Source organism: Zootoca vivipara, chromosome Z, assembly GCF_963506605.1.
Source record: "Zootoca vivipara chromosome Z, rZooViv1.1, whole genome shotgun sequence".
NCBI lineage: Eukaryota > Metazoa > Chordata > Lepidosauria > Squamata > Lacertidae > Zootoca > Zootoca vivipara.
In genome coordinates this window covers 432,753-458,469 of record NC_083294.1, presented here as the reverse complement: position 1 = coordinate 458,469, position 25,717 = coordinate 432,753, and the positions used below count along the sequence as shown (strand labels likewise).

The window sequence follows — 25,717 nt, the reverse complement described above, 5'->3', positions numbered from 1 at the left end:
ATACTGAGCTAGGTGGATCCAAAAAAACCTTCATGGGATGAGTGGGGGCTAGAACCCTGGTCCCCCAGGTTCTCTAATCCAGTGATTCTCAACTTTTGTTGTTGGACTACAACTCCCATCATCCCTGACCACTGGTCTTGCTCGCTAGGGGTGATGGGAGGTATAGTCGAAACAGCAGCTGGAGACCCAAGGTTGAGAAAGGCTGCTCTAACCACTACACCAGTGTTTCCCAACCTTGTGCCTCCAGATGTTTTGGGACTACAACTCCCACCATCCCTAGCTAGCAAGACCAGTGGTCAGGAATGATGGGAATTGCAGTCCAAAACATCTGGAGGGCCGAAGGTTGGGGGTGCCTGCACTACACCATCACCGGCTCAACAGGAGAAGTAGCTTCATTTCCAGACATTAGCACCCCAACCAGGTGCGCCGTCGGTGTGTGTTTTGCACCAGGTCCCCTGCTTCTCCTCCCCCCCCCTCGCTATCACCAAGTTTGTTTACTACGCTTGCAAGGTGGGTGGGTGGGTACAGTCTGCAAAAGCACGGCTCTGGCGGGAAACACACCTGTTCACCACCCTAACTTGGGCCGTGCATCTTTATTCCACGTCTCCAATGTACCTAGCAACACCCCAAACTCTGGCTAGTTGGCTCTGCCATAGACAGTAAAGGTAAAGGTAAAGGGACCCCTGACCATTAGGTCCAGTCGTGACCGACTCTGGGGTTGCGCGCTCATCTCGCATTATTGGCCGAGGGAGCCGGCGTATAGCTTCCAGGTCATGTGGCCAGCATGACAAAGCCGCTTCTGGCGAACCAGAGCAGCACATGGAAACGCCGTTTACCTTCCCGCTGTAGCGGTTCCTATTTATCTACTTGCATTTTGACGTGCTTTCGAACTGCTAGGTTGGCAGGAGCTGGGACCAAGCAACGGGAGCTCACCCCGTCGCAGGGATTCGAACCGCCGACCTTCTGATCAGCAAGCCCTAGGCTCAGTGGTTTAACCACAGCGCCACCTGGGTCCCATGCCATAGACAGTAGGGTGGGTCATAAAAAACTTTTTTGGGGAAAACGTTTCCTCCCTCGATCTTATATCAGGCGTATGGTATAAACCAGGCACCCCCAAACTGCGGCCCTCCAGATGTTTTGGCCTACAACTCCCATGATCCCTAGCTAACAAGACCAGTGGTTGGGGAAGATGGGAATTGTAGTCCAAAACATCTGGAGGGCCGAAGTTTGGGGATGTCTGGTATAAACATAGTCAAATTTCAAATTGGGGACAAATCGCTTCATATTTAGACCCTGCTCCTACAGATTGACATTTTGCCTCACTACGAGCGACGAAAACATAGGAATTGGACTCATTTATTCTCAGCATGTTAAATTGCGAACTAATCAACATAAATTTTAGGTTTGAAGTAGAGCAATAAGAGTTGCCTACTCTTATTTTCTGCAATATTTATTTTTTTTAAGATAAAACAGGTTGATAATTTAAGTGAAAAACCAATGGTTTTGAACAAATTATATGGAACAATTAAGCAAACCGTGTGCTAAACAAGTAAACATAAACATTAAACAATAAAACACCACTCATATTATGCGTTGCGTCAAAACATCACATTATACTTAATTACTTAGGTATAAATTGTACTAAATGCTTACATTTTGTGTAATTAATAAAGTTATGCCTTATATGCAATATTATACATTGTACTTGTACACCATATATGCTAAAAATATGCTTTTAGGCCTTACACTAAACCTCTGTTTTGGTAATTAGTAATTAAGTATAATGTGATGTTTCCAAAGTAGCTTCTACGCATGACCGGAAGTGCATAGACACGACTTCCGGTGTCGCCCCGCCCATCTATGGGCACCAAAAATGGCCGCCGCCGACACCGGAAGTCGCGCCGACGCACTTCCGGTCATGTGCAGAAGCTCCTTTTGAAGCCGGCGGCGGCCATTTTGGGTGCCCATAGAAGGGCAAAGCGACGTCGACGCAACTTCCGGTGTCACACGGCTGCCGGTCCCGGATTCTGCAGTCCGGGACTTGGAAGGTAAGCCTCTGGGCATGGAGGTTCCATTCTTAATGAGCATCGGGGGGGGGGGACCTGGCCGCTGGGTCGGATGTAAAGACTTCCCTTCTCCCACCGCCCTGTTCTCACAGCGGCCAACCAGACCGCTTCATGTGCTTTGTTCGTAACAGGTTTGGCAGCAAAGAAGAATACATGTCCTTCATGAACCAGTTCCTGGAGCACGAGTGGACCAACATGCAGCGGTTCCTGTTGGAGATCTCCAACCCGGAGACGCTCTCCAACACGGCCGGCTTCGAAGGGTACATTGACCTTGGCCGCGAACTCTCCACCTTGCACTCTCTGCTCTGGGAGGTTGTGATTCAGCTGGACCAGGTAACCTGTTGGCTTGTTGAAGTTGTATATCTGTTGTTGTTGTTGTCGTTTAGTCGTGTCCGACTCTTCGTGACCCCATGGACCATGGCACGCCAGGCACTCCTGCCTCCCGCAGTTTGGTCAAACTCATGTTCGTAGCTTCGAGAACACTGTCCAACCATCTCGTCCTCTGTCGTCCCCTTCTCCTTATGCCCTCCATCTTTCCCAACATCAGGGTCTTTTCCAGGGAGTCTTCTCTTCTCATGAGGTGGCCAAAGTACTGGAGCCTCAGCTTCAGGATCTGTCCTTCCAGGGTTCACTCAGGGCTGATTTCCTTCAGAATGGATAGGTTTGATCTTCTTGCAGTCCATGGGACTCTCAAGAGTCTCCTCCAGCACCAGAATTCAAAAGCATCCATTCTTCGGCGATCAGCCTTCTTGATGGTCCAGCTCTCACTTCCATACATCACTCCTGGGAAAACCATAGCTTGAACTATATCTACCCGTCAGTAAACTACCCCACCAAAGCAATAATTTTAAAAATGCAGTGTACAGTGGTACCTCGGTTTATGAACACAATTGGTTCCGGAAGTCTGTTCATGAACTGAAGTGGATTAATCTGTTCCAGACGGTCCGCGGGGTACTTAAACTGAAGCGTTCATAAACTGAAGCGAACTTTCCCATTGAAAGTAATGGAAAGTGAATTAATCCGTTCCAGACGGTCCGCGGAGTAAGCGTTCATAAACTGAAGCGAACTTTCCCATTGAAAGTAATGGAAAGTGGATTAATCCGTTCCAGACGGGTCCGCGGAGTGCTCAACCTGAAGCGTACTTAACCCGAAGCATGGGTGTAATTGGTTCCGGAAGTCTGTTCATAAACTGAAGCGTTCATAAACTGAAGCGAACTTTCCCATTGAAAGTAATGGAAAATGAATTAATCCATTCCAGGTGGGTCCGCGGTGTTCATAAACCGAAAATTCATAAACCGAAAATTCATAAACCGAGCTTCCACTGTATAATCATGTGAAATCAACAGTGATTTGTCAGCATTTGAACATTCCTTCTTCATCGGGAGAGTCTCGGTCCGCATACAAAACTGGGGATATGTTTATAAGCAAAGACAGGCAGGCTGGAGGAGCTGGCTGAAAACAGGAAACTCAGGAGCAAAAAGGAGTTCTGACTTTGACAGCAGAATTTGCATGCCAAATCCATCCCCCAGCCACATGGTTGTGAGAACAAAATTAGTTGGATTTTTTGTGACCATCAGAGTTTGCAGGCTTCTTAAAAACCATAGCGAACCTTATTTCCATCTAACTTAGGTTGGATCTTGCCAGCTCAAGTTCTACATTCTTGGCTGCTGTTGGTAAATGTTAAGTAAAGAATTATTCTTTTTCAAAAAATAAGATTAAAAAATCCCTTCAGTAGCACCTTAAAGACCAACTAAGTTTTTTATTTTGGTATGAGCTTTCGTGTGCATGCACACTTCGTCAGATACACTGAAACAGAATCCACCAGACCCTTATGTATATTCAGAGGGTGGGTTGGGGGTGGGGGAGATGGGAATGGGTGATGGGCTGATAGGAGTGGTAAACCTGTTGATGACTGTTAACGACTGTTTATGACTGCATTTGGTCTTGCGGGGGGGAAGCAAGGGCTGTGGTGCTAAGGAAAGCTTGATCATGTATAATGAGATAAGAATCCTACGTCTTTGTTCATTCCAGGTGGCTCCACGGTTTTAAGCTTGCTAATGAGTTGCAATTCAGCAACTTCTCTTTCCAGTCTGTTTCTGAAATTTTTCTGTAATAAAACAGCTGCTTTGAGACCTGCTTTTTTATCACCCATTCCCATCTCCCCCACCCCCCACCCTCTGAATATACATAAGGGCCTGGTTGCTTCTGTTTCAAGTGTATCGGAAGAAGTGTGCATGCACACGAAAGCTCATACCAAAATAAAAAACTTAGTTGGTCTTTATTTATTTTTATTTTTTTTATAATATTGTTTATTGAACATTTTTTCAACAAACATACAACAAACATACAAAATACAAAATACAAAAACATATCAAAAACATCAAAATACAAAAGACAAAAATATAACAGAAAAATATATCATTTCTCATCCATTATAATACTCATTGTCTTCAGGCTTCCCCAATTCCCTACTATCTGGTTTTCATTTTTTTTAGACTTCTATAGCAGTTTCTAAATCATCTTCTTTCCCATCATGCAATCCCTTTAAAACTTCCAAATTAATTCATCTTCATATCATTTACCCTAATTTCAAACTTTAAATCTTCTATTGTTTCCCTAATGCCTTAACCTCTTTACTTTCCTGGATATTCAAACTCTAATTATCGAATACATTCCCTATATACATTTTAAATTTCTTCCAGTCCTTTGAAACTTTGTCATTTGTCTGGTCCCGGAGTCTTCCTGTCAATTCTGCCAATTCCATATAGTCCATCATTTTCATTTGCCATTCCTGCTTCGAAGGCAATTCTTCTTTTTTCCAATATTTTGCTAATAAAATCCTAGCGGCTGTGGTGGCATACATAAACAGATTAACATCATCCTTGGGGATTTCTTCCCCAATTATTCCAAGCAAAAAGGCTTCCGGTTTTTTCGAAAATGTGTTCTTAAACATCTTTTTCAATTCATTGTAAATCATTTCCCAGAAGCCTTTTATCTTAGGGCATGTCCACCACATATGGTAGAATGAGCCAACATCCTGTTTACATTTCCAACATTTATTGTCGCTTTTGTGGTACATTTTAGCTAGCTTGACCGGCGTCAGATACCATCTATACATCATTTTCATCAAATTTTCCTTCAACACCGTACAAGCCGTAACTTTCATACCTTTCTTCCACAATTTTTCCCACTCCGACATCATCACATTATGACCCAGATCCTTGGCCCATTCAATCATAACTGATTTTGTTTGCTCATCTTTCAAATGCCATTCTAACAACAAATTATACATTCTGGACAAATTCTTGTGATCTGTCTCTAATAACTCCGTCTCTAATTTCGATTTTTCTGATTTTCGAAAGCATCTGTGCATGCACACGATCGTGCATGCACACGAAAGCTCATACCAAAATAAAAAAAACTGAGTTGGTCTTTAAGGTGCTACTGAAGGAATTTTTTTATTTTGTTTTGACTCAGACCAACACGGCTACCTACCTGTAACTCAAAAAATGAGGCAAAACAAAACCCTCTATTAAAACGGGACAGTCTGGAAAGCAGGCCTTCCCTAAACTGGTACATTCCAGGTGATTGGGGGACCCTTGACATCAGCCTGCTGGGCCTGAGGGGGTGGGCGGCTGGGGCTGGGGCCTCCAGTTCAGTTTTCCAAGCTAAGGGGAAGTAGTCCAGATTATTTTTTTGCTCTGAGATCATCTCGTCTCCTATGCAAGAGAAAACTAGCTATCAGAAACTGCAGGGGGGGGGCTGTTCAAGTGCAGAGGTTCACACCAAATTCCCAATTAGTTTGTTCAGTAACACATCGCCAGTTGTTGTTGTTGAGTCGTTTAGTCGTGTCCGACTCTTCGTGACCCCATGGAGCATAGCACGCCAGGCACTCCTGTCTCGCACTGCCTCCCGTAGTTTGGTCAAACTCATGTTCGTAGCTTCGAGAACACTGTCCAACCATCTCGTCCTCTGTCGTCCCCTTCTCCTAGTGCCCTCCATCTTTCCCAACCTCAGGGTCTTTTCCAAGGATTCTTCTCTTCTCATGAGGTGGCCAAAGTCTTGGAGCCTCAGCTTCACGATCTGTCCTTCCAGGGAGCACTCAGGGCTGATTTCCTTAAGAATTGATAGGTTTGATCTTCTAGCAGTCCATGGGACTCTCAAGAGTCTCCTCCAGCACCATAATTCAAAAGCATCAATTCTTCGGCGATCAGCCTTCTTTATGGTCCAGCTCTCACTTCCATACATCACTACTGGGAAAACCATAGCTTTAACTATACGGACCTTTGTCGGCAAGGTGATGTCTCTGCTTTTTAAGATGCTGTCTAGGTTTGTCATTGCTTTTCTCCCAAGAAGCAGGCGTCTTTTAATTTCGTGACTGCTGTCACCATCTGCAGTGATCAAGGAGCCCAAGAAAGTAAAATCTCTCACTGCCTCCATTTCTTCCCCTTCTATTTGCCAGGAGGTGATGGGACCAGTGGCCATGATCTTGGTTTTTTTGATGTTGAGCTTCAGACCATATTTTGCGCTCTCCTCTTTCACCCTCATTAAAAGGTTCTTTAATTCCTCCTCACTTTCTGCCATCAAGGTTGTGTCATCTGCATATCTGAGGTTGTTGATATTTCTTCCGGCAATCTTAATTCCTGCTTGGGATTCATCTAGTCCAGCCTTTCGCATGATGAATTCTGCATATAAGTTAAATAAGCAGGGAGACAATATACAACCTTGTCGTAATCCTTTCCCAATTTTGAACCACTCAGTTGTTCCATATCCAGTTCTAACTGTAGCTTCTTGTCCCACATAGAGATTTCTCAGGAGACAGATGAGGTGATCAGGCACTCCCATTTCTTTAAGAACTTGCCATAGTTTGCTGTGGTCGACACAGTCAAAGGCTTTTGCATAGTCAATGAAGCAGAAGTAGACGTTTTTCTGGAACTCTCTAGCTTTCTCCATAATCCAGCGCATGTTTGCTATTTGGTCTCTGGTTCCTCTGCCCTTTCGAAATCCAGCTTGCACTTCTGGGAGTTCTCGGTCCACATACTGCCTAAGACTGCCTTGTAGAATTTTAAGCATAACCTTGCTAGTGTGTGAAATGAGTGCAATTGTGCGGTAGTTGGAGCATTCTTTGGCACTGCCCTTCTTTGGAATTGGGATGTAGACTGATCTTCTCCAAAGACAACACATCGCCAGACAGAGTCCATTGAGTCTGCTTCCCGTCAGCACGCATGCTCCATGGGCAAAGGATGCACCATCTTGGCTGTTTCGTCCTCTCCCCAACCCCCTTCTTCTGCCACCCTATTGCTGCAGCAACTCTCATCCAACCACAGTCCTTGGAAACACTTTGTAGAATGTGTTGTCCAATTATCCCATTGGCAAACAACAATAAACACAACTGTCACAGGAGGCCCGTTGGGGCTACTCTAGAGTAACGACTCTCCAGAATGTTGCCTTTTCGTGCTTTTATTGTGCGCAAACTATTTACAGTGCTGGAGCTGTACAAGATGCATGTTCTCAGTCTGGGTCAGAAGCCTGGAATGGCGATTCCCGCGTTCTTTTCCAACAAAGAAGTCTGGGAATCGCAAATCTCCTCCCCCGTTTCTTTCGGCGCGATTCCGGAACTGGAGGGAAAGGTCTTCTTGCCGTGTTTTCCTTCCTCCCCCTTTCCCTCTCCCTTCCTTCCTCTCCCAAGCGGAGCAGGGGCTCTGGGACCCTGCCAGAGCCATGTCCTCTACTTCCTGCTTCCCCGCTGGACTCTTCCCCCTCTCCGCTGCCGCTGGTCCTCGGGGAAGAACTGCTTCTCAGGATGGGAGGGGGCTGTCTGTAGCCCCTGTCCCTCACAACAACCTTGCGAGACAGAAGGATAGCAGGGAATCGATCTGCCTACGGCAACTTTGGCTGTGTTCTGGAAGCGTCGCAAAAACTCCTCGCCCAGCACGCTTCCGTCACAAACGTCAAGCCTTGTTTTTAAAACGTCCGGGAATTTTCCTTCCGAAGTTCAAGATGACAGTCCGATTGCAGCGGGGAACTTTATCTAGCTTTCGGTGCCTGTGCAAATGACGCACTTTCACTCCCTTGTTCATTAAAAACAGAGATTTATTGCTCAGGGCAACTCCAGCCAGGTCCATCTCGGCTGGAAACTGCGACACGAACGACAGAACAGAGACTGCAAACAGCAGATTGAAAAACAATACACATGGCGTTCTCATGTAACAGAAATGGTACAACAGCAACAGGTATTACTTCCTGTTTACATGGACACATCACAGGTACAGTATATTCCTGCGTATAAGACTACTTTTTAACCCAGGAAAATCTTCTCAAAAGTCGGGGGGCGTCTCATACGCCGGGTCGTATCTCTTATACGTCGAGTATATCCCAAACTCTATATTTTAACTGGAAAAGTTGGGGGGCTGCATTCCTGGCACCTGACCCACTGGCATAATTGGGCACGGCACAGGTCTCAGTTTGACACCTAAGGCTGTTGTTTCCCCCCCAAACCACACGCCCAGGCCCCTATGTTTGGCGCATCTCTGCCTGGTGATTGAGAGGCATGGTTGAACTGTGGAACTCCCTCCCACAGGGAGGGAGTTTCAAAGAGGATTAGGCACTCAGTCAGCCCCTGTGAGAACTGGATGCTGGGCTAGGTGATCCATGGACCCAATCCAGCAACACTCTTATCACGTTCTCATGAAACGAGAAGGGGGAGCGCGGTGATCTGTCCTGCTCTTCCACGATGTGTAGATGGGGAAGGGCCCAGTGTCTGTTTTCCATCTAAGGCATTCAGAGTCTTCAAGCCCCATACAGAATCATGGAGTTGGAAGAGACCACGAGGGCCATCCAGTCCAACCCCCTGCCAAGCAGGAAACACCATCAAAGCATTCTTGACATATGCCTGTCAAGCCTCTGCTTAAAGACCTCCAAAGGAGGAAACTCCACCACACTCCTCGGCAGCAAATCCCACTGCCGAACAGCTCTTACTGTCAGGAAGTTCTTCCTAATGTTGAGGTGGAATCTTCTTTCTTGTAGCTTGAATCCATTGCTCCGTGTCCGCTTCTCTGGAGCAGCAGAAAACAACCTTTCACCCTCCTCTGTATGACATCCTTTTATATATTTGAACATGGCTATCATATCACCCCTTCACCTTCTCTTCTCCAGCTCCCTAAGCCGTTCCTCATAAGGCATCGTTTCCAGGCCTTTGACCATTTTGGTTGCCCTCTTCTGGACACGTTCCAGCTTGTCAGTATCCTTCTTGAACTGTGGTGCCCAGAACTGGACACAGTACTCCAGGTGAGGTCTGACCAGAGCAGAAGACAGTGGTCCTATTACTTCCTTTGATCTAGATGCTATACTCCTATTGATGCAGCCCAGAATTGCATTGGCTTTTTGAGCTGCTGCATCACACTGGGAAACCTCTTGCGTCAAGCTGATAGTGGACTCCAGTTAACAAAATATTTGACGGCGGAACTGGACGCCTCTCTGTTGTCTGGCTAGGGTCGGCATGGTCGGTGATGGTTGCGTTTCTCCCCCCCCTCCCCCAGAGCACGGCAACAAAGCTTGGCCCCTTGCCACGCATTCTGAGGGATGTCAATTCGGCCCTCAGCAACCCGTCCTGCGTGCAAGTCTCCATCACAGCCGATCATGCTGCCTCACCGCCCAACGCCAGCAACAGCATATCTGTGGGGCTGCAGAAGATGGTGATCGAGAACGACTTATCTGGGTAAGGGCGGGCAAGGGTGGGGGTGGGGTGGGGGGCGGAGCAGAGAAGGGCCCTGCCAGGCAAATGGGGGAGAGCTTTTGTGGAAAAGCTGGCTGGGGGTGGGGGACAGCCACGGGCAGGGGGGGGGGGGAGGCTAAAAGGTGGCCATGACGGATGAACACTTCGCCCGCTAAAGGTTTCTGCCGCCTCGCGCAGCTCCTCATTTCGAAGGCCCGGAAATGTAAAACATTGAAATGGATAAATTTCAGGTGGAAGCTGTATGTTTAAACTGGAGAAATGAGCCATTGGAGAGGGGTGGCAGATTTAGCAAGATTCTCTGTGTAAGCGGGGTGGGGGGCGGGTGATTTAAACAATGCACAAGGCTGTCTCTCAGAGCAGCATGCCTTTAACCATCCTTGTAAAACCACCCCACCTTTGATCTGGGCTTAAGAGCATTAGCTGTTGCAAAAACCCATTTTCTTCCCCCGCCGTCGAAAATCAATTGTTCACCTTCTTGGCGGTTTGCAGAACAAGAGGCTTTTTTAATACAGTGGTACCTCGGTTTATGAACACAATTGTTTCCGTAAGTCTGTTCATAAACTGAAGCGTTCGTAAACTGAAGCGAACTTTCCCATTGAAAGTAATGGAAAGTGGATTAATCTGTTCCAGATGGTCCGCGGAGTACTTAAACTGAAGCCTTCATAAACTGAAGCGAACTTTCCCATTGAAAGTAATGGAAAGTGGATTAATTCGTTCCAAACGGGTCCGCGGAGTACTCAACCTGAAGCGTACTTAACCCGAAGCATGGGTGCAATTGGTTCTGGAAGTCTGTTCATAAACTGAAGCGTTCATAAAGTGAAGCGAACTTTCCCATTGAAAGTAATGGAAAGTGGATTAATCTGTTCCAGATGGTCCGCGGAGTACTTAAACTGAAACGAACTTTCCCATGGAAAGTGGATTAATTCGTTCCAAACGGGTCCGCCGAGTACTCAACCTGAAGCGTACTTAACCCGAAGCATGGGTGCAATTGGTTCAGGAAGTCTGTTCATAAAGTGAAGCGTTCCTAAACTGAAGCAAACTTTCCCATCGAAGGTAATGGAAAGTGAATCAAATCCGTTCCAGAGGGGTCCGCGGCGTTCGTAAACCGAAAATTCATAAACCGAGGTGTTCATAAACCGAGGTTCCACTGTATAATGGTTCCGGAGCCCTGAATTGCTGCAGGGTGAGGCAGCCCCAGATGCCTAAGGGGAAGAGCAGGCTCCCCCCAGCACAGGCAGGCAGCGCCCGTCTCGACAGGCCGGCTTCTTAGCTGGAGTTCCTGCATTGCAAGCAGTTGGTGACCCTTGAGGTCCCCTTCCACCTCTGCAGTTCCGTGCTTCTCTAAATACATCAAATATATGCATAAACATAACTTGGTTTGCAAAACAAATTCTGTAAGCCTCCTCGATGAGATAAAATAATTAGGAAGTATCCACTGGGCAGAGTGAAACATGGAGAATCCATTCCAACTCCAGGATTCTCTAAAAACAGCTGTTTCTGAGCTGTTTGCATGACGCCCTCCCCCACGAGGAAAGCTGAATCCTGACAAGACAGAGGTATTGTTCGTGGGGGACAGGAGGCGGGCAGGTGTGGAGGATTCCCTGGTTCCAAACGGGGTAACTGTGCCCCTGAAAGACCAGGAGCGCAGGCTGGGAGTCTTTTTGGACTCACAGCTGTCCATGGAGGTGCAGGTCAATTCTGTGTCCAGGGCAGCTCTGTCTGGGACGCAGGATGAGACCCTACCTGCCCGCGGACTGTCTCGCCAGAGTGGTGCATGCTCTAGTTATCTCCCGCTTGGACTACTGCAATGCGCTCTGCGTGGGGCTACCTTTGAAGGTGACCCCGAAACTGCAACTAATCCAGAATGCGGCAGCTAGACTGGTGACTGGGAGCGGCCGCCGAGACCACATAACACCGGTCCTGAAAGACCAACATTGGCTCCCAGTACGTTTCCGAGCACAATTCAAAGTGTTGGTGCTGACCTTGAAAGCCCTAAACGGCCTCGGTCCAGTATACCCGAAGGAGCGTCTCCACCGCCATCGTTCTGCCCGGACACTGAGGTCCAGCACCGAGGGCCTTCTGGCGGTTCCCTCGTTGCGAGAAGCCAAGTTGCAGGGAACCAGGCAGAGGGCCTTCTCGGTGGTGGCGCCTGCCCTGCGGAACGCCCTCCCGACAGATGCCAAAGAGGAAAACAACTTCCAGACTTTTACAAGACATCTGAAGGCAGCCCTGTTCAGGGAGGCTTTGAATGTTTAATAGATTATTGTGTTTTAATTTTCTGTTGGAAGCCGCCCAGACTGGCTGGGGAATAAATAATAAATTATTATTATTATTATTATTAGCCCTTTTATTGCACCAAAATATATTGGTAACGAATCAAAATCATGAATCTCCATCATCTTTGAGATTGTCTCATTTTATTTTGTCACTTATTGCTTCTGTATGCTTCCTTTCCCCCCCCCCCCCTCTTAAGGAGCTCAAGTTGGCAACGATGCCCCCCCCTCCTCATTTTAATCCCCACAACAACCCAGTGAGATAGGTTAGGCTGAGATAGACAGTGGAAGCTTCATGTCCAAGTGGGGAATTCAAATCCTGACACAACAACCCAGGGCATCCCAACTTTGGGTCCTCCAGCTGTGGTCGGAATCCAACTCCCATCATCCCTGACCACTGGTCCTGCTAGCTAGGCATGGTGATGGGAGTTGTAGTCCCCAACAAAACCCGGGGACCCATACATGGGCGTAGGCAGGCGGGGCAGGAGGGGGCAGTTGCCCCCCCTAGAAGCAGGGCCGCTGGCCAGCCTGCCCCGCTGCCCGCCCGGTGCCGTCTCCCTTCTCCCTGGCTGGCTGTGGGGCGGGTGGAGGGAAAGCCCCGGAGCCGCGCAAAGCGTTTGGCTGGCTTTCCCTCGGCCCGCCCCACAGCCAGCAAGGGAGAAGGGAGACGTCCCTTCTAGCCGGCTGGCTGTGGGGCGGGCGGAGGGAAAGCCAGGCAACCACTTTGCGCGGCTCTGGGGCTTTCCCTCCACCCGCCCCGGCGATCGCAGAGGGGGAGGAGGGGATCGGAGCTGATCCTGGCGCCCCCTCGCCCCTGCCGTTCGAGGAGGGGGAGGAGGGCGTCGGAGCAGCCCGAAATGGGGCTGCTCCGATCCCCTCCTCCCCCTCCGCGATCGCCGGGGCGGGTGAAGGGAAAGCTGGCAAGGGAGAAGGGAGCTTTCCTTGCCCCACTGTGGCCCCTTGCCCCCCCCTAATTTTCACCCTGGCTACGCCCCTGGGACCCAAGTTGAGAAACACTGCTGTAACCGCTATGCTACCGGCGCTGGCTCTCCTTTACCGTTGAGCATCCCTGTGCCCGAGCTGAGCTGTGGGTAGCCACCGCCCCCCCCCCCCCGAGCCAGATAACCCAGCCAGCTAGTTAACAACCATCAGGGGAAGCCAAGAGGGAGAGACTTGCCCACAGGCCGCTTCTGAGGGCTGCCTGGCGCACACTGTATATTCCGTCGAAAGCCGGCCTCCTGGACAGAAGGAAATGCTTTCCCTTGGTGCAACTGGGCTTTTCGGTACCCTGGTGCCGAACCCATTAACAGAACCTTAACAGTGCAACGGCGGCGGAAGCTGGCTTGCCAGCAGCCAGAAAAATAAGGGAGGAGTAATAACGAAAGGGGGAGGCCTAGGACCGTAGGAAACTTCTACCAGGGTCAATGCTGCCTACACTGGTTGGCAGCAGCACCTCAAGAGTTCAGGCAGGCCCCAGTTCCCGGCCCTATTCCCAGTTGGGGATTGAGCTCGGGATCGTCTGCATAATAATAATAATAATCATCATCATCATCATCATCTCTGGCATTCTCTTCCAATGTCGAATCATTGCTAAGTTCTTCCGAAGGTTTCGTCGAAATCCTTTTGTGCTGCTATTTTATTATTTTCTTCCTCTTACCAGTTGCTTTTTTAAAAGGAAAAGGAAAGCAGACTTCCAATGTAATACGAAAATTAAAACTAAAGCAAAACAAAAGCTATAATAATAATAATAATAATAATAATAATAATAATAATAATAATAATAATTTATTATTTATACCCCGCCCATCTGGCCGGGTTCCCCCAGCCACTCTGGGCGGCTTCCAACAAAACACCAAAATACAGAAATCCATCAAACATTAAAAGCTTCCCTAAACAGGGCTGCCTTGAGATGCCTTCTAAAGGTCTGGTAATTGTTGTTCTCTTTGACCTCTGGTGGGAGGGCGTTCCACAGGGTGGGTGCCACTACCGAGAAGGCCCTCTGCCTGGTTCCCTGTAACTTGGCTTCTCGTAATGAGGGAACCGCCAGAACGCCCTCGGAGCTGGACCTCAGTGTCTGGGCAGAACGATGGGGGTGGAGACGCTCCTTCAGGTATACTGGACCGCGGCCGTTTAGGGCTTTCAAGGTCAGCACCAACACTTTGAATTGTGCTCGGAAACGTACTGGGAGCCAATGTTGGTCTTTCAGGACCGGTGTTATGTGGTCTCGGCGGCCGCTCCCAGTCACCAGTCTAGCTTCCGCATTCTGGATTAGTTGCAGTTTCCGGGTCACCTTCAAAGGTAGCCCCACGTAGAGCGCATTGCAGTAGTCCAAGCGGGAGATAACCAGAGCATGCACCACTCTGGAGAGACAGTCCGCGGGCAGGTAGGGTCTCAGCCTGCGTACCAGATGGAGCTGATAAACAGCCGCCCTGGACACAGAATTGACCTGTGCCTCCATGGACAGCTGTGAGTCCAAAATGACTCCCAGGCTGCGCACCTGGTCTTTCAGGGGCACAGTTACCCCATTCAGAACCAGGGGATCCTCCACGCCTGCCCGCCTCCTGTCCCCCACGAACAGTACTTCTGTCTTGTCAGGATTCAACCTCAATCTGTTAGCCGCCATCCATCCTCCAACCGCCTCCAGGCACTCACACAGGACCTTCACCGCCTTCACTGGTTCTGATTTAAAAGGCATGCATGGAGAGCCAGCATTTCTCACTTGGCGCGCCACATCCAGGAGAGGCCCTCCCTCCCTCCCTCCCAAAAGCCTGCGTGTGGCGCATGAACATTGATGGCACGGGGGTGTTTCTTATTTGCTTGCTTGCTCGCTGTCCTGTGAAGGAGCTTCTGTCTCTTTGTGCGGCGACCGCAGCTCTTTCTCTCTCTGTGTCTGTCTCCTTCTTTTCCTCCTCTCCTTCTCCTCCTTATGCGTTTTTGTTTCCCCCACAGTCTGATAGATTTCACACGGTTACCGTCTCCAACCCCTGAAAACAAGGACTTGTTTTTTGTCACAAGGTCTGCGGGGGCCCAGCCCTCACCCGCCCGGAGCTCCAGCTACTCGGAGGCCAATGAGCCCGACGTCCAGATGTCCAACGGCAGCAAGAGTCTCTCCATGGTGGACTTGCAGGACAGCCGGGTTCTGGAGGGTGTGGCCGCCCTCCCGGGGCCGGCCGACCCACTCGGCGACGGGCCCCCCTCCATCGGGCAGGCCCCGGGCCCCTGGGGCACGCGGACTCAGCAGAACGCCGTGGCCGCCATGGCCACCGTGCGGCGGGCGGGCCAGACCCCCACGACGCCCGGCGCAGAGGGCGCCCCCGGACGGCCCCAGCTCCTGGCGCCCCTCTCCTTCCAGAACCCTGTGTACCAGATGGCCGCGGGCCTGCCCCTCTCGCCTCGGGGGTTGGCGGACTCCGGCTCCGAATGCCACAGCTCGCTCAGCTCCCACAGCAACAGCGAGGACTTGGCAGCGGTGGGCAAGCACGCCTTTGGCAACCCCGTCGCGGTCGCCGCCGCGACGGAGGACTTCAACCGGCGGGCGGGGGAGCTGGCCCGCCGGCAACTCTCGCTTTCGGACAAGGGCGGGCAGCCCACCATGCCCCGGCAGAACAGCGGGGGGCCCCAGAGGCGGATAGACCAACCGCCACCGCCACCGCCGCCACCGCCGGTGACTCGGGGCCGGACGCCGCCCTCGCTGCTGAGCACAATGCAGTACCCACGCCCCTCCAGCGGGGGCATGCTCTCCTCCTCGCCCGACTGGCCGGGCAGCGGGGCACGGCTGCGGCAGCAGTCCTCCTCCTCCAAGGGAGACAGCCCGGAGATGAAGCAGCGGACGATGGTGCATAAGCAGGTCAGTGTGGGTGTGGCAGGTTGGGCAGAGGTGGCAGAGAGGGGCACCTGGCTGAGGCCCTCGCTTCTCCAGCCAGAATCTGCACCATCTCAGGTCTGTGGTTCAGAGTGGGGGGGGGCTGTTCCTCATCTTGCTCTGCCACTCAGCTGCTCCTTTGCCCATAAATGTTCCGGCTTCCCCCACCCCATCCCATGCCACACCAGATCCAGTGCAATCTCATGACCTCGCCGCTTCCGTGTGCTGGAACGAAGCACAACTGGCTGAAGCTAGAGAGAAAGCGGGAGCAGGCTGGTCGTTCCCTCTGCCCTCCCCAGCCGAAACACATACACACGGGGTTGAGGGTGTTGGGAAGCGTTGCTCAGAGCAGCTGAAGGGGTGGGTGAGAGGAGCTGCCACACTAAGCCAGCCAGCTAGATGACCCTTTGGTATCCTTCCCTAAACACTGTGGCCTTTGCTCAAACAGGGACTTGCAAGCTTCTGGAGTCGTTCCAAACAGCCCCATTTGACCGGGAACTACAGCAGGAAAGGGGCATAGCTGCCAAGTATCCCGTTTTTGCCGGGAAAACCCCTTTTTTTCCTACCGTTTCCCGGCGGTCTCCCGTTTAGGCCTTTATCCCGATATTCTCCCTTAAATCTGCTTCTGCCGGCGGCCATTTTTCTGATGCCGCTTTGCCCTTCTATGGGCACCAGAAAATGGCGTCGCCAGTGCCGGAAGTCGTTTCTACGCGTGTTCAGACTTCCGGTCATGCGTAGACGCAACTTCCGGTGTCGCGGGCTGCCGATCCTGGATTTTTCCGTCCAGGACTTGGCAGGTATGGAAAGGGGTCAGTGGTTGGATCAAGCCCTCCCCCCCCCCAACCTGCACCTGAGACAGGTCCCATAATCTCTCCTCCACCATCACCTCTTAGCTGGGAGCACAATAAATAATGAAGCTCCTTGTTCAAATTCAACCATGTTAATTGCTATTTGACGGCGAATTAAGGCCTCAGTCACATGTGCTCTCTCTTAGGTCCACTTGTGGCTTGTGGTGTGGGGAGCAGGCATAGTGCCTCTCGCTCCTGATTCCTTAGCCAGCAGAGTGGGGAGGTTGCAAGCAGGAGCTGTGAGCCGGGTTGTTTCTCCTTTAGAGGTCAGCTCAGCCACAAAACGGATTTGGCGAGCTGGAGATAAGGCGTTAATACAGATTTCAAAATTCTTCAGCTCAAGCAGTAGGTGGATTTTGGAGGCAAATCTGGGAGAGGGAGAACCCAGATTTCCTGATGGGTTCAGGGCCCTGGCAGCAGGTCTTTATGCGGTAAACCTGCTAGCGCCGCTGCTCCCCTATTCTTCTGATACACCTGCCATTTCCTTTCCCCCATCATTGTGTCATGGGGAGGGGTGCAGGGGCAAGATTTCTTCCTGCTACGCCATGTGGAACAGCATTACATCAGGGAGGGGGGGGGAAAGACATTAAAAATACCTCTTTCTAGCAGTAGAGAGCTCCACCCCCACCCCAACCCCCCCCCAATAAAACTTTGCTATCTCTGTCCCCCATAGCTGCCAAGTTTTCCCTTTTCTCGCGAGGAAGCCTATTCAGCATAAGGGAAAATCCCTTTAAAAAAAAGGGAGGACTTGGCAGCTATGCTGTCCACTGTCCTGGGGGAAATGGTCCCTCTGTAAAAAGCGCCTCCAAATATGGGGAGCGGACTTGAGAGGGGCAGCCCTCTCCTTCAGGGATGAAGTTGGGCCTGGAGTAAGGTTGAAAGCCCAACGCGGTGACGCCTTGAGCAGATTTAACTCGCGTGATTTCAACCCAGCGCAGGTAGAAATTCCACGAGTTGAACGCAAGCAAAGGAGAGAGCTTCAAAAGCTCTTTTCCCCTGTGGAACTTTTGAGCACTGTGCATCACTTGGGGGGCCGTCAAAGCCCACTTGGCTCCAGAAGGCTAGTGGTGCTTGTAGGGGGCGGGGGGATTGGTTTTGTGTATATGCATTTGTGTGTGTACACGGGACCCTTGGAACAGAACGCCTGCGTAGAATGCTGTTGTGGTGTGAACCATTTCAGGCTCAAAACAAACCATTTCAGTCGACAGGTGAAGCTTCCCTCCGGTCTAAAGTCCTAGAAAAGGCTTGGCTCTAGTAATATTGGGTGTGCCTACTAAAACCCAAGACCCAAGTGGTTGGGTATTTGGGACGTGTGTGCTCTCTGTCTCTCTCTAGCTTCATGTCCATTCCGGTTTCCCCTTTTTTTTCTTTTTCTCCACCCCCCACCCCCCTCCACTCCCTCTTTTCGCTTGTGGTTCTGTGTTTCATTTTTAGGCCCCTTCTCCTGTGAACCCCAATGCCCTGGACCGCACAGCCGCTTGGCTTTTGAATATGAACGTGCAGTTTTTAGAAGAGGAGAGCAGTGACCCAGACCCCAAGCACAGGGATAAGATCCGGAATAAAGAGGAGTTCGGCCAAGGGGAAAAGGTAACGCCGGGCAGGACGCAGAAGTGGCATCTCCGGAGGGAGAGACAGTTGCCTTTGTAAACACATCCACTCCCCCCGCCTGTGCCATTAGAACAGGGGTTCCCAACAAAATTTTCTCGAGGACCCCTCATTGAGCCGCTATTGTGACAAGGACCCCCGTTAATTCCTAATCCTAAAATTAAAAAGTGAGAGCCAAATTAAGAGTCTTTTTATATTTTATATTTATAAGTTTTTTACAGTTACAACAGAGTACTCCCTCAGTATACAGTTATATAATTTTTCCAGGAAGCTTAACACTGATCTTGGAAGGGTTAGGTTCAAGGGACGCCAACGATTTAGGTTCGATGGACACCGACCAGCTTGGTTTGAGAGTCACTGACTTACTTGCTTGAACATCAAATGCATTCTCTTCCTCTTCATCTGTAGGCCTTTGTCGTTTTAACGAACCACTTTTTAACCAACGGTCCATTTTTAACTACGCGAACTGTAGCTTCCGGGAAAATCAGCGCCTTGTTGACAAACACGACTGTTTTGCAAAGAGGCAGCGCGCGCCAGGGAGGAGGGAGGGGAATGGAGAAGACAGGGGGCATGCGCAGTAGCGCACCAATGAAGCCGACGCGCGCAAAGCATCTTGGGGAGGTGAGCGCTAGTCGAATGCGCGCGCTGCCTCTTTGCAAAACAGTCGTGTTTGTAAAGCGCCACCTAGCGGCATACAGCAGAATTACTGCCTCTATCTAATTCTAGTTTTGCGCTAGACTCTGCTCATGCAGGGAGCGGCCAAAACAAAAAATCTGTTATCATACGAAATATATTTAATATATTTTTTTATTCTAATAGCATCTTGCGGACCCCTCTGGCATAGCTCGCGGACCCCTGGGGATCCGCGGACCACCTGTTGGGAACCACTGCATTAGAAGCTGCAGTGGCCAGGGTGGATTTGATTTAAATCAAACTGATTTAAATCACGATTTAAATCACTAGTCAGCAAGGCTTGATTGAAATCATCGTTTTCTACATCAAGACTAATTCTTGCTGGTACAACTTGAATATGCTAGGAGATGGAAGATTTTTAGAATCACAACTTTTCATATTAGTTTTTTTTATCCCCAGTTCAATAGGTTAATCATTCATACTGTATTTGGACCACTTGACTGTTGTACTTAGGAAGGAGAAAAATAATCGTTACCTTAATAATAACAATTTAAAAGGATTTATTCAACTGAAACAATGACATTACAGCCTATGTTATTTGCTTCAACAAACATCCATGTTTGTTAACTAATTTGGCTAAACAAAAACAAATTATATATATATTAAGAAACTTAGACTGTCAGCCCAGCCTACACATGAAAAACTTAAATACTGTCCACTCCAAACAATCAGAAAAATATTGTTTCTATTCTATTCACTGAACTTCTTGAAACTTAGCACTGGAGGGGTTGATTCTGTATTCATAGGTTTGTAGAACAATAGGATTAAGGTCTTTTTCTCAACCCTGTTCATGTTATAACATTTTTGCTGTGAAGAAGAGGCATGTGGTCTCTGTTGAGTCAAATTCAGTTTTGAGAACTGCCAAAGTAAACCAAGCATCTGTGGTAATATCTTGCAGGCAGAGAAACTGCCCAATAATCTTACAAAAACCTCTGGAAGAGCATGACATTGTGGATTAATGGATTAATGGATTTTATTTACCCCCAAAATTAAACATATACAACCTTATTCTACATAATTAAAAAAAACCTAATCTTTATTTCATGATGGAATAACCTTTGGATGGTAATATATTTTCCTCAAAAAGCATTTTATTAAAAAAAATCCGATTTAAATAAAAAAATCTATTTAAATCAAAAAAAATCTGATTTTTATTTATTTATTTTTTAAAAAAAATCATTGATTTTCATCCACCCTGGCAGTGGCCCTTGCCCCATGCCCACTCCTGCTCTGCGTGTAGGTCAGGGTGGAGTATAAAAGCGATGAATAAGTGAAACGGGTAAATAAACTAAAAAAATTCCTTCAGTAGCACCTTAAAGACCAGCTAAGTTTTTATTTTGGTATATGAGCTTTCGTGTGCATGCACACTTCGTCAGATACACCGAAATGGGAGTCCCCAGGCGCTTATGTGGAGAAGGGGTGGGGAGGGGTGGGGATGGGGAGGGGGGATCACTCAGAAGGGGGGTGGAAGCGGGTGATTGACTGACTGATAGCTGTTGATGACCGAAAACGACTGCAAATGGTTTTGCATGGAAAAAGCAAGGGTGGAGATGGCTGAAGATCGCTTATCATGTATAATGAGATAAGAATCCGATATCTCTGTTCAAACCAGGTCCCTCCATGGTTTTGAACTTGGTGATAAGTTGCAATTCAGCAACTTCTCTTTCCAGTCTATTTCTGAAATTCTTTTGTAGTAAGACAGCTACTTTGAGAAAGCTTGATCATGCATCATGAGATAAGAATCCGATGTCTTTATTCATCCCAGGTGCCTCCATGGTTTTAAGCTTGGTAATGAGTTCCAATTCAGCAACTTCTCTTTCCAGTCTGTTCCTGAAATTTCTCCGTAATAAAACAGCTGCTTTGAGATCTTGTATAGAACGTCCTGGGAGATTGAAGTGTTCTCCTACTGGTTTTTCTGTCTTCTGGTTCCTGATGTCAGATTTATGTCCATTTATCCTTTGGCGTAGGGTTTGGCCTGTTTGTCCAATATAGAGAGCTGAAGGGCACTGTTGGCATTTGATGGCATACACAATGTTAGAGGATGAGCAATTAAATAGTCCTGAGATGGTATGTTGGATGTTGTTGGGGCCAGTAATGGTGTTGTCCGGGTGGATGTGGCAGCAAAGTTGGCATCTGGGTTTATTGCAGGCTCTGGTACCAGTGTCCATGCTAAGTCTGGTGGTTGCATTATTGTGGGTGAGGACATGGGCGTACCCAGGATCAAAACTAGGGGGGGCAAGGGGAGGGGCCAAGGCACGGAAGGGGAGGGGCCACAAAGTGGGCGGGAACAGCGAACTCGCGCTCCGCCGGGCTGTGCCCCTCCCTAGAAGCAGGGCTGGTGGGCGGAGGCGGAGCCCAGCCCAGCAGAGCGCGAGTTCAGCGTTCCCGCCCGCCGCGCCGCGCTCTCTGGTTCCCCGCCGCGCTTGGCCTTGCCTGAGGGCGCGCCGGGGAGCTGGAGGGAGGGTGCGGCGCGGTGCGGCGGGAATGGCGAACTCGCGCTCCGCCGGGCTGTGCTCCGCCTCTGCCCACCAGCTCTGCTTCTAGAGTAGGGCAGCTGCCCTAACTTGCCGCATGGTGGGTACGCCCTTGGGTGAGGAGTTGTTGAAGATTGGGTGGCTGTCTGTAGGCAATGAAAGGTCTTCCTCCCAGAGCTTGAGAAAGGGAGCTGTCATTGTCCAGGAGAGGCTGTAGATCTCGGATGATGCGTTGTACTGTTTTAACTTGGGAGCCGTATGTGACGACTAGTGGTGTTCTGTTATTTTCTTTTTTTGGGTCTGTCTTGCAGCAGGTTCTCCCTAGGTATCAGTCTGGCTCTGTTGATCTGTTGTTTTAACTTCATCAGGTGTTTAATAAACACCATTGGTCTTGCCAGCTCAGTGTTGTCGACTCTGGCTGGCAGCACCTCCCCGGGCTTTCAGGCAGCTGTATCTGGAGACGGCCCTCCTAGAGAGAGAACCTGGGCGGCAGGTTATGTCCCTCCTCCTTCCCCAGCCCACGCCCCCCAAAGGAGGGGCCTGTCTCGCCTTGACCAAGGGCAGCTCTGAGCATTTTTATAAGCCCAGCTTGAGGCTCAGAGCCTCCGTTCGCCCCCCCGCCATTGCTCATTTCCTGCATTTCTGTCGTGCTGTTGTCATTCCCTCGCTGGCGACCATTGACGTCATAAACCACGCCCCCCTTCCCCGCCCCACAGACACACCTCCCACAACTGTGCCCCCATGGTAAGATCTGGACGGGAGGAGAGCGGGCACAGGAGCAACCGTTGTTGCTTCGCCGCCAGTGCCACCCTCGTTGCCGCTGTCTCCACTGGAACCATTCTTTCTGGTTGGCACGAGTGCCTTCAAATTCTCGCCTCTTTCTCGACCTCCCGCCTGCTTTCTGCCTGCCTCTCCCGAAGCCACCCATTTAAAAGGGAGAGGTGAGAAGTTTCTCCTCCTCCGCGCCCGCAGCTTAATCGGTTTCTTTGTGAGGGTGCTGGAAGCTGCTTTATACTGAGGAACAACTTCCTGACAGTAAGAGCTGTTCGGCAGTGGGATTTGCTGCCAAGGAGTGTGGTGGAGTCTCCTTCTTTGGAGGCCTTTAAGCAGAGGCTCGACAGGCATATGTCCAGAATGCTTTTATGGTGTTTCTTGCCTGGCAGGGGGTTGGACTGGATGGCCCTTGTGGTCTCTTCCAACTCTAGGATTCTATGATTCTATGAATCTATGAATTTAATTTAGGGAGGCCATAGTTAAAGGCTTGCCAAATGCACACACAGAAAGGAAGCAGGACTGAATGTGGATCCCCTGGGGCTGGATCCTATTGTGTTTCACTGAGCAAGGGGAGTAGCCTCTGAGCACACACAAAGTGCCACTGTCCCTCTTATGAATACCTGCAGGCAGCTCTCACATACCTTGGTTTAAGCAACAGGACTCCTGTTGCTTTGAAGATTCCACCTCAACATTAGGAAGAACTTAACCACCTAAACATTAGGAAGAACTTCCTGACAGTAAGAGCTGTTCGGCAGTGGGATTTGCTGCCAAGGAGTGTGGTGGAGTCTCCTTCTTTGGAGGCCTTTAAGCAGAGGCTCGACAGGCATATGTCCAGAATGCTTTTGATGGTGTTTCCTGCTTGGCAGGGGGTTGGACTGGATCATAGCTGCCAAGTTTTCTCTTTTCTCGCGAGGAAGCCTATTCAGCATAAGGGAAAATCCCTTTAAAAAAAGGGATAACTTGGCAGCTATGGACTGGATGGCCCTTGTGGTCTCTTCCAGCTCTATGATTCTATGAGTCAGGCACTTGGTCCATCTAGCTCAGCGTTACCTACACTGGCGGGCAGCAGCACTGGCCCTCCTGAGATTTCGGGTGGGGAGTCGCTTCCAGCCTTACCTGGAGATCCTCGCGGGAGTTGAACCTGTCGCCTCATTGCATGCCAGGCACATGCTCTGCCGCTAAGACACTGCCCCTTCCTAAATAAAGCTCTTCACTTCTCCTGAATTCCAGGGTGGCGCCGTAAAACGGATGCACATGGGCACCCTTGCCATGGCTTTGCACTGCCTCAGTTCTTTTGTGCATACACACACACACACACAGAGAGAGAGACACAACTACTACACTGACGAATCCCTCCTTTGCCGTTCATTGCTGGAACCCCTGTAAGAAAGGAATGCTGCGAGGGCATCCATTTCAGTGGAGATTCCTGCAGCGTTTGGATGGGTCAATAAAGCACAGCAAATAAAGTCCGGAGCAAAATAATCCTGATACTGTACAACCAAATGGCCATAGCTGCCAAGTAACCCGTTTTCCCCGGGAAACGCCCGTTTTTACTTACCTTTTCCCGGCGGTCCCCCGTATCACTTTGTCTCCCGTTTTCCTCCGTTATTTTCTCCTGCCGGCGGCCATTGTTTTTTTCTGATTTGCCCTTCTATGGGCACAAAAAATGCCCGCCGCCGGCTTCCAAAGTAGCTTCTACGCATGACCGGAAGTGCATAGGCACGACTTCCGGTGTCGCCCCGCCCACCTATGGGCACAAAAAATGGCCGCCGCCGACACCGGAAGTCGCGTCGACGCACTTCCGGTCATGTGCAGAAGCTACTTTTGAAGCCGGCGGCGGCCATTTTGGGTGCCCATAGAAGGGCAAAGCGACGTCGACGCAACTTCCGGTGTCAACACGGCTGCCGGTCCCAGATTCTGCAGTCCGGGACTTGGAAGGTAAGCCAAATAGCATGCGCACACGCATGTGTTGCAGGCTTTGAGTCAATGCTGTTTATCCATTCATTTATTTATTTAGTTAAATTTATGCACCACTTGACTGCCTCAAACCAGAAAAGATAAGAAGCACTAAAATCATAAATAAGAAAAAAAATAGCAGCAGTGGTTTCAATCTCCCAGATCTCGGCTGTATAGGGTAGTTGTGGGCTGTTGGGGGTGGGGAGGCAGAGAGGATTAAAATCCGGACCAAACTGTCCTTTTGCAGGGTGCTGCCCTTTTGCAGGGTGCCTCCCTCTCTTTTCAGTGGAACCATTTAAATGCCCTGTTTCCATTGGGGAAGCAAGACTAAGGGAACCCAGCTCCTAGGAGCCAGCAGGTGTATTTATTTCATAAAATTTGCACCCCGCTTTATTGTAAAGAAAGGAGCCTCGAGGCAGTTTACGAAAAAGAAAAAAAATTACAACAAGAATTTAAAACACAGGGAATGTTGAAATTCTGAAAAAGGCTAAGGCTTGTCTAAACAGCAATTTTTTAGCAGGCACTGAAAAAGAATACAGCGAATTCACCTGTCTCGTATCAATAGGCAGGGAGTTCCAAAGTGCTGGTGCTGCCACACTATAAACAATTGGGTTTTCTGTGGCACCTGTAGAGGTGCCAGTTCTTCCTGTCAAAGCGGTCAAGTGGGTGCCTTTTGGGGCAAGGCAATCTTGCGTGTAAACTAGGCCCAAGTTGTTAAAGGCTTTATATCAGTGATTGGCAACCTTTTGAGCTTGGCGTGTCAAAATTCGCCAAAAAACCGAGCATAACTCGGGTGGTGTGTCACTTTGAGACAAAAACCATAATTTTGCGATATTTATAGTTTAAATACGGTACCAAAAATGTATAATTGTAATATATAACTATATTTATTAAACCAAAAAACAAATTATTTAAACAAACCAAACCCAAAACCCTTTATTATTGATTTATTATTACGGTTCTTGACCAGCACACATAAATATGCGCCAAAACCCTTTATTTATCACAAAGTGCCCAGAGTTGTTGAGCTTTTTGGGGGGGGAGCTGCTGACCAAAGTTTTGGAGGTTTTTGGGGGGGTGCAAAAGTTGCTTTGCTTTTTTGGGGGGGTGCCCCAAAGCTGCTGTGCTTTGGGGGGGGGAGAGAACAGAAACAAATGACGAATAATACCTTCGCTGGAACTAACACGCCGCACCGACATAGTCTGCCAAAGCGCCAAAAAACCCAGCACAGAACGGGATAAAAAAACAAACACTGTTACACCCAATCTCTGGCTACCAGCAGCAACAACCAAAAAAACCAGCACAGAAAGGGTTAAAAAACCAATCTCTGGCTACCAGCAACAACAACAACAAAAGGATCCGGGTTTTAACAGCGGAGACAAGCTCTAGCGGAGACAAGCTGTAGGAGGAGTGGGAGAACAAATGGGGGGG

The 25,717-nt window shown here is 49.4% G+C and overlaps 1 protein-coding gene across 13 annotated transcripts in view; it reads left to right on the top strand.

Moving 5' to 3' along the window:
* DAB2IP (DAB2 interacting protein) overlaps window positions 1-25,717 on the top strand; it is a 328,791-nt gene that overhangs the window by 291,212 nt on the left and 11,862 nt on the right. For 12 of the 13 annotated variants that reach the window (XM_060270258.1, XM_060270257.1, XM_060270265.1 and 9 more), the window contains 4 exons: window positions 2,198-2,399; window positions 9,605-9,783; window positions 15,024-15,921; window positions 18,219-18,371. In XM_060270258.1, the coding sequence (XP_060126241.1) occupies window positions 2,198-2,399; window positions 9,605-9,783; window positions 15,024-15,921; window positions 18,219-18,371 (1,432 nt within the window). The remainder of the gene's footprint in view (window positions 1-2,197; window positions 2,400-9,604; window positions 9,784-15,023; window positions 15,922-18,218; window positions 18,372-25,717) is intronic. The other variant, XM_060270256.1, reaches the window with a different exon arrangement.